Raw genomic sequence first — 15,616 nt, 5'->3', positions numbered from 1 at the left:
TTAGTTAAAGTGTAATTTATTCCAGTGATCAAAGCAGTATTTTCAGCATCATTACTCACATGATGCTCCAGAAATCACAATTTCTCTGGAACATTTCGGTTTTTTTTGGAAACTCAAGATTCCGAATAGAATTCCGAACATTGATGATTTAATGAATAGAAAGTTCACACAGAAATTATTTATGATTGTTTGTAACACTATAAAATCTTTACTGCCCCTTTTGATCAATTTAATGCATCCTTGCTGAATAAAACAATTTATTTAAAAAAAGAAAAGCAAAAACCTTACTGACCCCAAACCTTTAAATGGCAGTGAGATTCAGGAGAAATATTAGAGATCAGAGACGTAATAACATTCAACTTCATTTTTAAAAGACTGAATCTACCCTATTCCCATGATAACAATCTGTCAATTTCAACTGGATATTCACTTCATATATAGAAGCTTTCAGTGGATTTAGTTTGAATTCATTAATTTTAAACATTAAACAGAATTTATCACAGGAGAAAACTGGAAATAATTCAAATTTGAAAGTATTATGCAATCATTTAATGCCTGGTTCAGATTACACCATGTTTTAGTCTGTTGCGATAGTCACTGCGTCAGATTACGTGTTTTAACTCCTACAATCTTGTCGTGTCGCGGACAACAAACATGTCTGACTACACGTTGCTTTCCGACCAGTCATCGCGTGCCGTCTCACACACACATTCACTTGCACACATACACACACTCGCTCACACAAACGCACTCACTCACTCACTCACTCACTCACACAAACACACACACTCACATAAACACACTCACACACACGCACACACAAATGCACTCACTCAATAACTTACTCACTCACTCACAAACACACTCACTCACTCAATAACTCACACACTCAATAACTCACTCAATAACTCACTCAATAACTCACTCAATAACTCACTCACTCAATAATACACTCACTCAATAAATCACTCACTGAATAACTCACTCACTCACTCAATAACTCACTCACTCAATAACACACTCACTCACTCAATAACTCACTCACTCACTCAATAAATCACTCACTCAATAACACACTCACTCAATAAATCACACACTCAATAACACACTCACTCACTCAATAACTCACACACTCAATAACTCACTCAATAACTCACTCACTCAATAAATCACTCACTCAATAACTCACTCACTCACTCAATAAATCACTCACTCAATAACTCACTCAATGAATAACTCACTCACTCACTCACTCAATAACTCACTCACTCACTCAATAACTCACTCAATAACACACACACACAAACACAATAACTCACTCAATAAATCACTCACTCAATAACTCACTCACTCACTCAATAACTCACTCAATAACACACACACACACAAACACAATAACTCACTCAATAACTCACTCACTCACTCAATAACTCACTCACTCACTCAATAACTCACTCACTCACTCAATAAATCACTCACTGAATAACTCACTCACTCACTCACTCACTCAATAACTCACTCACTCACTCAATAACTCACTCAATAACACACACACACAAACACAATAACTCACTCAATAAATCACTCACTCAATAACTCACTCACTCACTCACTCAATGACTCACTCAATAACTCACTCAATAACTCACTCACTCACTCACTGTCTCACTCACTCACTCACTGACTCACTCACTCAATAACTCACTCACTCACTCACTCACTGTCTCACTCACTCACTGACTCACTCACTCACTCAATAACTCACTCACTCAATAACTCACTCAATAACTCACTCACTCAATAAATCACTCACTCAATTAATCACTCACTCACTCACTCAATAACTTACTCAATAACTCACTCACTCAATAAATCACTCACTCAATAACTCACTCAATAACTCACTCACTCACTCAATAACTCACTCACTCACTCAATAACTCACTCACTCACTCACTGAATAACTCACTCAATAACTCACTCAATAACTCACTCAATAACTCAATAACTCACTTAATAACTCACTCACTCAATAACTCACTCAATAACTCACTCACTCACTCAATAACTCACTCAATAACACACACACACACACACACACACACAAACACAATAACTCACTCAATAAATCACTCACTCAATAACTCACTCACTCAATAACTCACTCACTCACTCAATAACTCACTCAATAACTCACTCACTCACTCACTCACTCACTCACTCAATAACTCACTCACTCACTCAATAACTCACTCACTGACTCACTCACTCACTCACTCACTCAATAACTCACTCACTCACTCACTCAATAACTCACTCACTCAATAACTCACTCACTCACTCAATAACTCACTCACTGTCTCACTCACTCACTCACTGACTCACTCACTCACTCACTCAATAACTCACTCACTCACTCAATAACTCACTCACTGTCTCACTCACTCACTCACTCACTGACTCACTCACTCACTCACTCAATAACTCACTCACTCACTCACTCAATAACTCACTCACTCAATAACTCACTCAATAACTCACTCACTCAATAACTCACTCATTAACTCACTCAATAACTCACTCAATAACTCACTCACTCACTCACTCAATAACTCACTCAATAACTCACTCAATAACTCACTCAATAAATCACTCACTCAATAACTCACTCAATAACTCACTCACTCAATAACTCACTCAATAACTCACTCACTCAATAACTCACTCATTAACTCACTCAATAACTCACTCACTCAATAACTCACTCTTGACGAAACAAGTCGTGGAGGACTAAAAAAAAAAACACACAGTCTTTTCATCGTGACGTCGGCTGTCGCCCACTATGACACACTATACAAGATGAAACGATCAAATCTTGCATCCCGACGCCCGTTGTCGCATACGAATCCCCACGACACCCTACGCCAAACTGATCGTGCCAAAATCAGGCTAAAATCGTGTAATCTGAACCGGCCATAAGAGCTTTTTGGCATAAAGGGTTCTTTATAATCGAGTCAAGAACACTAGGCTCCTATATAGAGCCCAACTCATGTGTCTTATTCCCTTCTTAAAAACATCATCCTCTCTGTAACCTCAACATGTTACTTCCGGACTGAAGTGATAGTTCCTGGAGTTTGTGATGACTGTACTTGTGAAAACCACCCTATAATCAGTGTCAGGAAAGATAGTGCTCTACAGCGAGAAAGAGAGAGGATGATAGAGTCAAACGTTCCCGAGGAGAAGCAGACAGCATCTAGTGAAGAACCGAAGGAGGAGAGAAAGACCGTTACGAGAGCGCCACACAGCTCATGAAACACGTGAGAGAGACACACAGAACAGCTGAAAGAGCAAAACGCAGCGAGCAGCACGGCGATAATAAATCAAACAATATGATGGTGTCAGCAAAACTCACAAAACACTATAGCTTCTGAAAAAAGTGAACAAACAAGCAGAAATGTTCAGGGATTCCAGTAATCTGACTCTGTGTATTATAAAGGTTCAACAATAGGCACTTTTCAGGCTAAAATCACCATTTTATGCAACTAACATGGAAGCTTTTCATGCTATATTAGCCTTTATGGTACATTTTTATGGTAACACTTTACAAAAAGGTTAATTAGTTAGTGTATTAACTAACATGAACTAACAAGGAGCAATACAGTATTTATTAATCTTTGTTAATGTTAGTTAATAAAAATACAACTGTACATGTTACTTCACAGTGCATTAATGTTAACAAATACAACCAACTTCATACTTAGTTCATGTTACCTAAGGTAGTTAACTAATTAGCTTTATTGTAAAGTGTAAGTATAACCATTTTTAGTTTTTGTTAATGTTAGTTAACCCTAAAACCGTATTCTGGACAAATGTGGGCAAAATAGTTTTGATTTATTTTTTTAAAAATACTTCCCTTGATCTGAGCGCTACAACACTTGGCTACTTTTCCTAACTTTGCCTCTTGAACACACAATTTTTTTGACTCATATCAACAATGTTAAGAAGGTGAAAAAAAACCTCCTTAATCTTGAATTTGGGTCAAAAATGAGCACCCAAAGAAATGAATGGGAAAAACTGTAATTTAGAGCATTCTAAAATAAGCCAAAATAAGACACCAGAGCTGTGTCTGAAATCGCTCCCTATCCACTAAATAGTGCACTATATCGGGTGTCGGCCATTTTGTAGTGGTGTCCGAATTCTGAGTGAACGACATCATTCCCTACATTCATTCACTACTTTTACCCACAATCCTCTCTGAATTCGAGTGTACATTCGATGTACACTCGCTGAAGCCCTATTTCCCACAATCCAATGCGGAGAGAACTGAGCGCGCATGAAAGTTCGGCGCGAGCAAGTTTAAACCAGAGATTACATTACATCCAGTGAAGGATTTGAAAAATATCCGTTAATCGTCGTTTTGAACATAATAACGGTCGCCGGAGGGCGCTCGACGACACGTCATCTGTGAACGTGAGAGTTAATGTACAATTTCAGTCGATGAAACTACAAAGCTGGCACGGAGGTATAATTACAAAATAAAGTCATTATGATTGTTATTGTTGTTAATATTATTTTATAAAGTAGGTAATGTAAGATAAAAGGAGTTTTATCAGTACGCGTGACGAAGCCTTTTCTGCGACAGCTCCAACTCTCCGACGCACAGTGTAAACGTCAGCGTCCGAATTCACTCACTTCATCTCCTTCACTCCTTGCAGATATAGTGCACTCAAATGCCATACACTATATAGGGATTAGTGAATGAGTGAACGAGTGAGCGGTTTCAGACACAGCACAGGTGACGGCAAAGTCACTTCATCTTTAGGTTTTAGCTCTAAGAACTTATTGGAATGATATTTTAATGTAAAAATAAAACATAAAAATAAGCATAATTTACATAGAAAATATGGTACTTTTTGAAGTAAATAAATTCAAAAATACCCCCAAACTAAAAAAAAACATCATAAATGGATAGACAAAACTTTATCGAAGACAGTGATATAACATTTATAATAAATAAAAATTAGGATCACACCTGTGTCCTCTGTGCCCACATTTGTCCACAATAACAGGATTAAGGGCTATAAAGTGAATACGGTTTGAGGGTTAATACAAATTCAACTTTTCATTGTTAGTTCATGTTATCATACAATGTTTGATTTTAATAATATATTAGTAAATGTTAAAATGTATATTTACTAAGATTGCTGTTAGTTCATGTTAACTAACTCATATTCTACCCATATATTCAAAATACACAAAAAGAAAAGCAAAATAAGATTAGGAAATGCTAAAAGAAAGATACAAAGAAGTGGCGAGCAAAAAAAAAAAAACAAGGCAAAGAGAGAGAGTTTGTTGATGGTTCTGGGATAGTTACTCGAGAACTGAAGGTCCTATGGCCTCGGCGATCGTCTTTAAGCACCTCCAACCTACACTGGAGCTTACGGAGATAAAGTCATCAGTCCATCAGTTACAAGAAACACAAGAAACACTCGCACTGAAGACTGACAGCGGCATCAGGCAACTCAAAGACACACACACAGAAGGTACAGTTAAAGGGGTCATATGAAGCTATTTTAAAGTTCATTATTTGTAGTAGAATAGGTTAGCATGCTTTAATATTCACATATTGTACGTTATTGCAGCTCCTCTAATCCCACTGAGGGCTCTGTTTCCTATTGTCGTTATCATAGTTCAACGAGTCGGTGTTTACCGAAACTATAGATCCAACTAACATTCGCAAACAGCATCGCAAAGTGTGTGTCAGGAACGACAGCGTCGACCTGTGGTTAGAAGAGTAGTTTCTTGTTTGCATGACATGTGGACTCGATAATTCCTTTTCTTGAGCAAAATAAGTAAGATGACATTCAGTACAATCTGTATCTTTTATCTATGATACATACAAATGTCAATTACTCTTTTAGTTTGTCAAGAGATTTAAAGCGTCGTTTTTGCATGAGCTCTAGTGTAATAGTACGTTAGTACCGGATAGTACGTCAAATTCGCGTCTACCGTGCCTAGTTTGACGCTTGACCACTTTGTGTTAATTTGCGAATCCATTGGTGGCCGGAAGTACAGAATCAAAATCGCGTGACATCGTTGTTTTACCTTTTTTTTTTTGTAAACGGTGTTTGAGCTAGTTTGCACATTCAACCTGTGCGTTCAACTTAAACACTGACTCTGTACTTCCGGCTACGTCGTCCGTGACCTTTTGAACGTAATTACGTATTACGTGACGTTACAAACGCGCCTCACAGAATACAGCAAGGCTAGCATTTGTCCTTAGAAAAGTTACATTTTTGGAATAAGTTTTGAAATAACCGATCGTTTCGCATGATAAGAAACTGTTATTAACTGTCTTTTGGACCTTGGACCGTTTGGTTCCCATTGAAGTCCATTATATGGAGAAAAATCCTGGAATGTTTTCATCAAAAACCTTAATTTCTTTTCGACTGAAGAAAGAAGGACATGGACATCTTGGATGACATGGGGGTGAGTAAATTATCAGCAAAAGTTTTTTCAAAAGTGAACTAATCCTTTAACTTTGAAATCATTCGCACCTGACGCGCTATTCGCGTCCGGTGTGAACGCACCATAAGAACAAGCCTATGATTGAATCTAGAAATAAAGCAAAAAACTGAGAAAAATGATAAATATTCCTCAGATGCCATGTCTGTAATTTATAGCAAAGCATTTAGCATTAATTCGATCACGTGTGATTTCATTAACCAACGTGGTTGAATGACCAATTTGCGACAATATGTATATGTATTCGGGAGACAGTCGTGACTATCTAGTTGATTTCTTCATTAAAATAATAGTAAATCAGCGAGTACGGGAAACACACCCGTCTGATTTCTACAAAGCTCCTCCTTCTGTAAAGCTCAGAGTGCTCTGATTGGCCAGCTGACAGAGTGCGTTGTGATTGGCCGAACACTTCAAGCGTGAGACTGAAATATAACACCCCTTATACCATAATCCTGAGCTTCAGCTTCTAAAAGCAAAGCTAATAATAATAATATTGTCCTTTTAGATCGATCGATCGGAACCAACTTTACAAACACGCCTTTCTCTGATGGAATAAATCCCTATTGTAGGAGACTAGGAGCTTTGTAACTTTGCAAATATCATATATGCACAAACAGATGCATTACACGCTAAAGGAAAATATTTAAAAGCATCATATGACCCCTTTACCTTTCAGGTGTCTGAAGAACTAAAAAGGATGCTCATGAACATTTCATATAGATTACATTAAAATCGCCAAGAATAATACATGGTAAACACACACAGACACCTATGCTTTAGGGAACTATATAGCCAGTCATACAAAGTCCACATCAAATGTCATGCAACACCAATTTTAACTATTGCAATGTGTTTCTGAGTGAATAAAATAAGAAAAATGAAGATGCACTGAAAAAAAAAAGAAACTGTAAAAGCACAGGGATATCAGTACGTTAAATATTCCCTCATTAAATATCTTAGATGTGGCTATTTAATACCTAATTAAGAAATATATATATTTCCTTGTGATGTCACATCTAATAATCATCTTTCAGCTAATGTTTTTTTTTTGTATTATCAAATGATCAATTTGTGATTCTGAGCAGAAAAAAAAGAGCGTTTTTTTTTCCATCACGTTAAATTTGCGATCTTATTCTTGGTAGTTTCATGACTTTAAATGTTTAATCTAGGAATTAATCGTGTCTGACACCTATTTTGGTGAATGGAAGTGGCGTGAATACAGATATTTACAAAAAAAGAAACATGATAAGTCTTTTAATTTTTGTTAAAAACACTCTTAAAAATGAAGGTTCTTATTGGGACTGATGATTCCATTAAGAACTTTGGAACTTTTGCAATTCCGCAAAAGTTTCTTTAGAGTGGAAAGAGTTCTTTTAGAGTTTTCAAATGTTCTTTACACTAAGAAAAAAAAAGTTATTTTTGGAACTGTATTTTTTTTAACGGTTCTCCAAAAATTGTTCTTCAATAGGAAGCTTTATCTTTAAGAGTATATTTAATAAAACGTAAGTGTGTGTGGGTTAGTTAGTATTAGTGATGGTTTTAGATATCAGTTTACTGACGTCAGTGAAAAGACCAAACCATATGATGGAGCTTGCAGTTTCACTTAATTAAGCTCTGGTCATTATTATAATCTGCACTAACTGTGAAGCTGAACTCAACACACTCCTGAAGTGCATCACACACACCAAATCAGACCTAAGCTATGCCATTTAAACTCTATAATGGCATTAGAGATAAATATGGATAAATTAAGAATCACATTTTATTTTGTTAAAAACAGAGATTGTGATTCTCCCAGGATTCTGAACAAAATAACAAAATTTACTAGAGGTTTTGACAAAACGTTAATTTCTGCAGTGTATTTAAAATGTTTAATTAATTTGAATCATTTCAACTCGGTTTGAGAGAATCATTCAGTGACTTCGTGGATGAATTAGGATTTTTGAACGAATCTCATAAATTAAAAATTAATGATCCAATGAAAAAAACGTTAACAGTCACTTGCCGCCACCTACTGGTGTAAATTTGAAGCGTCACGTTAAATAAGTTGATTTACTTTATTTTGATGAAATAATGATACAGAAATAATGATACTGTGACTGTGAAGCTGTTTCAGGCTAAAGCACACACACACACACACACACAAAAATATTCATTAAAGTCTTTCCAACACACATACACTCCTGCAAACACACTGTTAGATCCTCGACACAAACGACAACACACATGAGTAAAACAAAACGAGAACAAATGGCAGTGAATAAGTGTGTCAGAGCAATTTTGGTTGTTTTAACTAAGTCACTAATTCACTTGATTAAAGTGTCTGCTAAAAGATCCCATAAAAGTGAACATATTCATGCCATAATATAACATATGGCCATGCTCAGTGCAAAAACAGCCTTCTCTTTATCTTAACACCAAAATGCCATTGTTTCTACTGTAAAATCATGCATAATAAATCTCCTTTACACATAATAATACAGTGACTTGAATGGCAAAATCTTCTATTGCTCCACAAAACATTGGTGTAGGATTTAATTTGAAACTCAGAAATGGCAAGTCAATTTCGCAAATAATTACAAAGAAACAGCAAGTAATGCAGTGAATTAAGCTTGACATTTTGAAGTAGAAAAAGACTGTGACAAAAAAAAAAAAACCGTTGCACTTAATTCTATTTCTATTTGTAAAAGATTAGTTGCACATTAACTGTAGTACTGTATTTTGGAGGAGACTGTAGTTATGATGGTCAATAATGGTATATATATATATGCTTAAAGGGATTTTGCTAACTTATGATGTCCTTTTTAGTTGTGTTTTAGAAAAAAAAATGTAACATTAATAAAATATATATTTATTTGTATATATTTTAAAAGCTGAGTTAAACTTTTTTTAATAATATCCACGATACAATCGGACAAAAAATTTGTTTTTAATAATCATTTAATAAAATGCATTTGTTACAGGAACATGACTATCAGTATTCGAACAGCTAGCGAATAAAAATGTATATTTTTTTATGAATTGAATTTTACATCGATTACTAAATAACCGTGTACTAAATAACAAACCATCTCAGTACAGACTAAAAATATAGGCGTCTAATCGGTTTTACAGAGTAACTAGTAGTCGACTGATATTATAAATATTTTAACCGACTGAAAACTGTTGTGATATTTTCATAAACAATGGTAAATCTGTTATCGTAGCTGATTTATGTACAAAACAACACTGGAGTAGGATTTACTTTGAAACAATTGCAAAGAAATTCAAATTCTGAAATAGTCAAAAAATCGTTGGTATATTTTTAACCTCGAGTCCATGTCTAGACGTATATTTTGTGAGCCGTCTGTGTTGTTTGCAGGCTAGACTTGTCTCGCTATGATTAAAGATGAGCTCTTTACCTGGTCCAAGGTAGAGTACCTTGACTTGAGTGTGATGACCTCATCCAGGTGTGCTCTGAACTCTCGTCGTGACGCCTGGAGGAAGCCACAGCATAGTCACTCACCCTAAACACACACACACTCCTATCTTTCCCCCATACGCACACACACGCACACACACAAACCTCTCCACATCCAACAGGCACAGATACAGAATCAATCCGCATTCTATCAAACACATTTATGAGCATGCTCTGCCACAAACACTGACACAGATACACTAACTCTCTCCAACAAGACGCACAGTAATAAAAACACACTGCAATGATGTGCACCGCTGCAATGGAAAACATGAGCAGCTGAACGGAATGAAAACTCACCCCTGATCTAATGCTGTAAATCCTGAGTGATAAATAGGAACAAACCAACAGAAACGAAACCGTGGAGCAGGAGAAATCACTCCCATGGTGAATGACACTCTCAAAGAAGGCAAACTACTGTTCAGATTGAACCTGTTACATTACCAAAAGTTCAAAAATTGCATATTTAACTCTCTCTAAAACAATATTGACAAAGACTTTTTCATTTTTTTTTTTGTTGTAAAAAATGAAATGAATTTGTTACTGGAAAAAGACAACATTTAAAATAGCGGAGCTACTGTCACATTTATAAAAAATGCCTACTAAAAAAAAGTCAATATATATATATATATATATATATTTTTTTTTTTTTGGTAAAACATGGGAGTTTTATTCACTCCCAAAATTGATACATTGGATAAATCAACTAGATTAGTAAATAAGGTAAATATTTATGATGTCTATGGAAGCTTGTTTCCGGCACTGAATCATATAAAAAAAGGTAATTGCGACTTTTTAATCTAACAATTCTCCCTCGCAATTGCAAGTTTAGATCTTGCAAATCTGACTTTTTTTATATTTGCAATTGTGAAAAAAAAAGATCAGATGTAACAATTATCTTTAAATTTGTTTTATTTTCCGTGGCAGAAACAAGCTTCTATAGATTTTGGCACTACAATTTGTCCAATAAAAAAATTGTCATTATTATTATTTATTTTTTTTTATATAAAAAAGAAAATTAATTTGTTACTGGAAAAAAGACAACATTTAAAAAAAATTAAAAATGTAAAAAAAATTATAAATATCTACTTCTGTTTTTTTTTAATATCCAGAATAGAATTTGACAAAAAAACAAACAAAAAAAAACCTTTTTTTCCATTACATTTATTGTTTTTAATAATAATATAATAATTGTTACTGGAAAAACATTAAAGTTTTAAAAGCTGTCACGCTAACAACATTTTACAAAAATGTATAAATCATTTACTGATCACTAAATAACTAAATATTAATTAAAACACCTCAATGTAGTGTATAATATAGAAGCTATACAGTGTAATATATATATATATATGGATAAAACATTGAATAAGACGTATTTTAAAAACTAACTATTAAAAAAAATCAATCGGAGTGAAAAAAGTTCCCAATATGTCTAAAATACAGCGGAGAGAGAATTTATAAGCTGCATTTTTAGAGTATATTGTGTGTGTTATGTAGTTAACGAATAGTTGTCGATTGATGCAGGTTTTTCATTTGTTGATACCGAAAATCTAGACCGATTTATTGTCGATATTTAATAATACAGTTAATTATTAGCGAATTCAATGTACTTCACATTGCCATAGAGATTTACCTTTGTTTTATTTATGATTATCTCAAAATGGCCAACCATCATCCTAAATTAATATAAATGAATTGGCTTCTGTCACTAGTAACAATAACCCGTCGGCCATACGTTCACTAAAGCGTTTCACGAATGAGGGAAAATAACATTAAAAATGCATTAAAAGAAAAAAGTAAAAGAAAAAAAAAAGATGGAAAAACCAATGTCAAAAAAAATCTCCAAGACAAACATCTAAATTTGTCATAAAAATGACAGCAAGTCATTTCTTCTCTGATACACTTGAGATAAAAGCATGCATGACAAGCAGGAAGGGGTTCAAGCAACATTCATCACGGGCAAGACGAAACGTGTCACATGACAACATGTGGAGGTGGAGGAGAGCTGCTGATCTGGCCCGAGATGCATGCAGGAATACCTCAGCAATGCTTAGGGTGGATGAAGAGGAGGGGAGCCGCGCCTGGGTGCCATGAGAAGGGGAAAAGAGAAGACAATTAAATATAAGAGCCAGCAAAGCCAAGCTGAGACAGACACTGCGCCCCCTGCTGGCCCGGAGGACTGCAAGCCAAAGCAGCTGGGAACAGACATAAAGACCAGAAACTACGCAAACACAGCGTTTACACTTGCGTATTTGCATAGAGCATGTTTCGGGTAGGACAGTGCTTCTGATCTGGGATTTGTACTTGACGTTTTTGAATGGTTTCTTTTGCAATAAAACCGTGGTCACATTAAATCCAATTTACATTGGATTTACAACACATACGGACAAGCAAACACGGCAAAGATGAAAAGATGGGTGAAGCGTTTAACACATTTCTATGCCACTAAAACACACTAACTCTAACCCAAACTACCATGATCCTGTTAATGAAGAACACATTTCTCAAAACAACAACACTGATGTCAATGTGATACTTCATATACACATCGAAAAGAAAAAAAAAAGAAAAAAATTATTAGGGATGTACGATATATCAGCTAGCATATCGATATCGGCCGATATATGTTCATTTTTAATGTTATCGTTATCGGCCTGGTAAGAAAATGTGGCCGATATATTAAAACCGATAAATAATGTATTATTCCCTTCAGCTGAGACACTTGTTGAAAACTGTTTATGTTTTTGAATTTCTTGAAATATGATTGAAATCTCTTCAAAAAATGAAAATCTGGTTCGGGACAACATGTGCAGTGCAAATCTGTCATATCAGCTTTACAACACTATAATGAGAACACCATTGTAGTTGTGCGCTTGGGACGTGGATTTAATTGTGAGACTTTTGTTTTTGTAATCAGGCTCTCAAAATTAGATAAAAATTTGGATTTAAGTTTATCGACCGATATATCGGTTATCGGCTTTCAGATATTAAGAATTATCGGTATCGGCCAAAATTTTCATATCGGTGCATCCCTAAAATTTATACTTGAATTCAACAGCAACGAGTGAAGACATTTATAATGTTACCAAAGATTTAAAATTAGTATAAAATAGGGCTGTGCAAAAGTTAATTGCGATTAATCGCATCCAAAATAAAAGTCTGTTTTACATAATATATTTGAGTGTGCTGTATATAATTATTTTGTATATATAAATACCTATGCATGCATGTATATATTTAAGAATTATTTGCGCTTAAATTCTGTATATATATATAAATACATAATCTATATTATACAAATATAAATCTTTTATATAGGAATAACACATTTTCTTAAACATATACATGCATGTGTGTGTATTTATATATACAAAATAATTATATACAGCACACACAAATATACTATGTAAACACAGACTTTTATTTTGGATGCGATTAATCGCAATTAACTTTTGCACAGCCCTAGTATAAAATTAAATTAATAAAAAAAAATTATCACGGCTTCAGCAAAAATATGAAGCAGCACTACTGTTTTCAACATTGATAATATTAATAAGAAATGTTCCTTGAGCAAGTAGGCTATATTTGATGTGATGAATTGCTCTGTCATTTATCAGATTTACCAATTGTTATAATTTCAATTTGTGCTGGTTAATTAAGAACAATGGCTAAAATTGGGGGGCGGGGCTCCCCTAACCGCATGTGATCTCACTCCAAGCGTTTGATAAAACCTGAGAACCCTGAATTAACATGTGATTTGTTGTAACTATTTAACGTTTTGCTGAATTGGTAGTTAATTGATATAAAATCGCATTTGTATGTTTTCGTATGATCTGCTTACGCCTCGGTTAGGTTTAGACCTTTAGATCTTCAGCTTACTTTTGTACAAATCACACACATTAGATACAAATCCCATTGTACAAATTCATACAAAATACTCTACGAAGCTTAAAACTACATAGCACACACAAATGTTGGGCAAACTAAACTCTAAAAGGCTGAAATGATACTTTTAAGTATGGATTAAAATATAAGCATATTCGATAACACTTTATTTCGAAAGTCCACTTTAGACGCTCTCCTAAAGTAACTTTGCAACTACATCAACTACCAATCATTAGAGTATTAGTAGACAGGTCATGAAACCCCAAACTACATTTTCTGAGATTTTATGTGTGTTGAAGATCATTTTCATCTTCTGGGTTTAAATTCTTCTTTGTGATGTTTTCTTGTACATTGATGACTAGGGACGTAACGATTCACTCGCAACCGGTAGAAAGTCGATAAAAATGTGTGACGATTCAAGTCGGTTGAAATGTTAAATAATTCGCGATGCATGTTTTAAACAGCAGGGACGTTTATTGAATAGCCTACTGTGAAGTTGTGAACTTGTGAACCTCGACTTTCTAGATCAAATGTTGATAAAATGCATGAAATCCTTTTATGGTTTAAAGTTAAAAATAGATTGGTGTATTCATTAATGGTATTTTTATATAATGTCATAACACATAAAACACCTCTTACTTTATATACAAAACTATCCTTTAGTATTGATACACATCATTATCCAACGAGACATGCAGTAGGAGGAAGTTTTATTTTACCTAGAGTTAAAACTAAATCAATTCAACGTTCAGTTGGGTACAGAGCAATGTGTGAATGGAATTCGCTCCCAAATACTATAAAACAACAAAATACCCTGTATGGGTTCAAAACTTCACTTAAGAAACATTACCTTCAAAGAAATTTAGATAGGTAATGTTAATTTAATTAAGGAGATACTGTTGTAGTTCTTAGTTTATTTTTGATATAGATTTACTTGGAGTAGCGACATTGTATTTAAATTGTTTTTTATTATTTACTTTTCTTTTTTTTTTATTATTATTTTTGTAAATTATGGCGTTAATTGTAAAATATGTATGAATGTTGTATAAATGACCTGTGTATATAGTGTGTAATGTGATGTAATGAATTGTATTGTCACATGGAAGATTGGAGGACCCCAGGAAGAATAGCTTTTAGCTTATGCTGAAGCTAATGGGGATCCAAATAAAACAAACTACAGGCACAATAGCAGCGAGCGAGCACACACTGGCGCGAACCTAGCACGTGTTTTCACTTTTCATTTTTACTCTTCGTAGACTAATACTAATCAGCACCGTGAGAAGCACATCACCTCCGTTTTCACGTAAAAGTAATTAATACGACAAGTGTGAGAGCTACTGAGATCACAAGGTGTTTCCATGGCAACCATGTGTTGTATTTATTTTACTCTTTTTCTCTAAATGTGTACATGGATTTATTTATTTTTCAAATAATTTGTTAATGGCTTTTAACTCTTTCTAGTTTAATGATGCAAATTATGACAAAATTAAAATCTTTCCTTTATTACAATGTAAAACGCCTGTCAATGTGGTACTAATTTTACAGTCCTTTACTTAGTGTGCGAAGGTACCGGTGTCCAGTCTCTTGACCAGACAGACAGAAACAGTTGAAACAACCTTGAAGGGATTTTTTTCAATGCATGTTCAATTATTTGACAAATATATTTCAAAATGAAAAAGAAATGTGCAGCATTTTCTCTGAGAAATAATAAAAGAGACACGTTATAATTTGTCTTAAATTTGA

At 34.5% G+C, this 15,616-nt stretch overlaps 1 protein-coding gene across 8 annotated transcripts in view; it reads right to left on the bottom strand.

Annotated features, from left to right (window-relative positions):
* gphnb (gephyrin b) overlaps window positions 1-15,616 on the bottom strand; it is an 88,965-nt gene that overhangs the window by 17,136 nt on the left and 56,213 nt on the right. For 3 of the 8 annotated variants that reach the window (XM_039690230.2, XM_039690231.2, XM_089118925.1), the window contains exons 9-11: window positions 12,028-12,069; window positions 9,927-10,001; window positions 5,375-5,437 (exon numbers count right to left, since the gene is read on the bottom strand). The exons of 2 other annotated variants lie outside the window; for them this stretch is intronic. In XM_039690230.2, the coding sequence (XP_039546164.1) occupies window positions 5,375-5,437; window positions 9,927-10,001; window positions 12,028-12,069 (180 nt within the window). The remainder of the gene's footprint in view (window positions 1-5,374; window positions 5,438-9,926; window positions 10,002-12,027; window positions 12,070-15,616) is intronic. 3 more of the 8 variants (XM_039690233.2, XM_039690232.2, XM_089118924.1) reach the window with 3 other exon arrangements.

This window comes from Pimephales promelas, chromosome 13 (assembly GCF_988280905.1).
Source record: "Pimephales promelas chromosome 13, fPimPro1.hap1.1, whole genome shotgun sequence".
Taxonomy (NCBI): Eukaryota; Metazoa; Chordata; class Actinopteri; order Cypriniformes; family Leuciscidae; genus Pimephales; species Pimephales promelas.
This window is presented reverse-complemented; position numbering and strand designations above follow the sequence as displayed.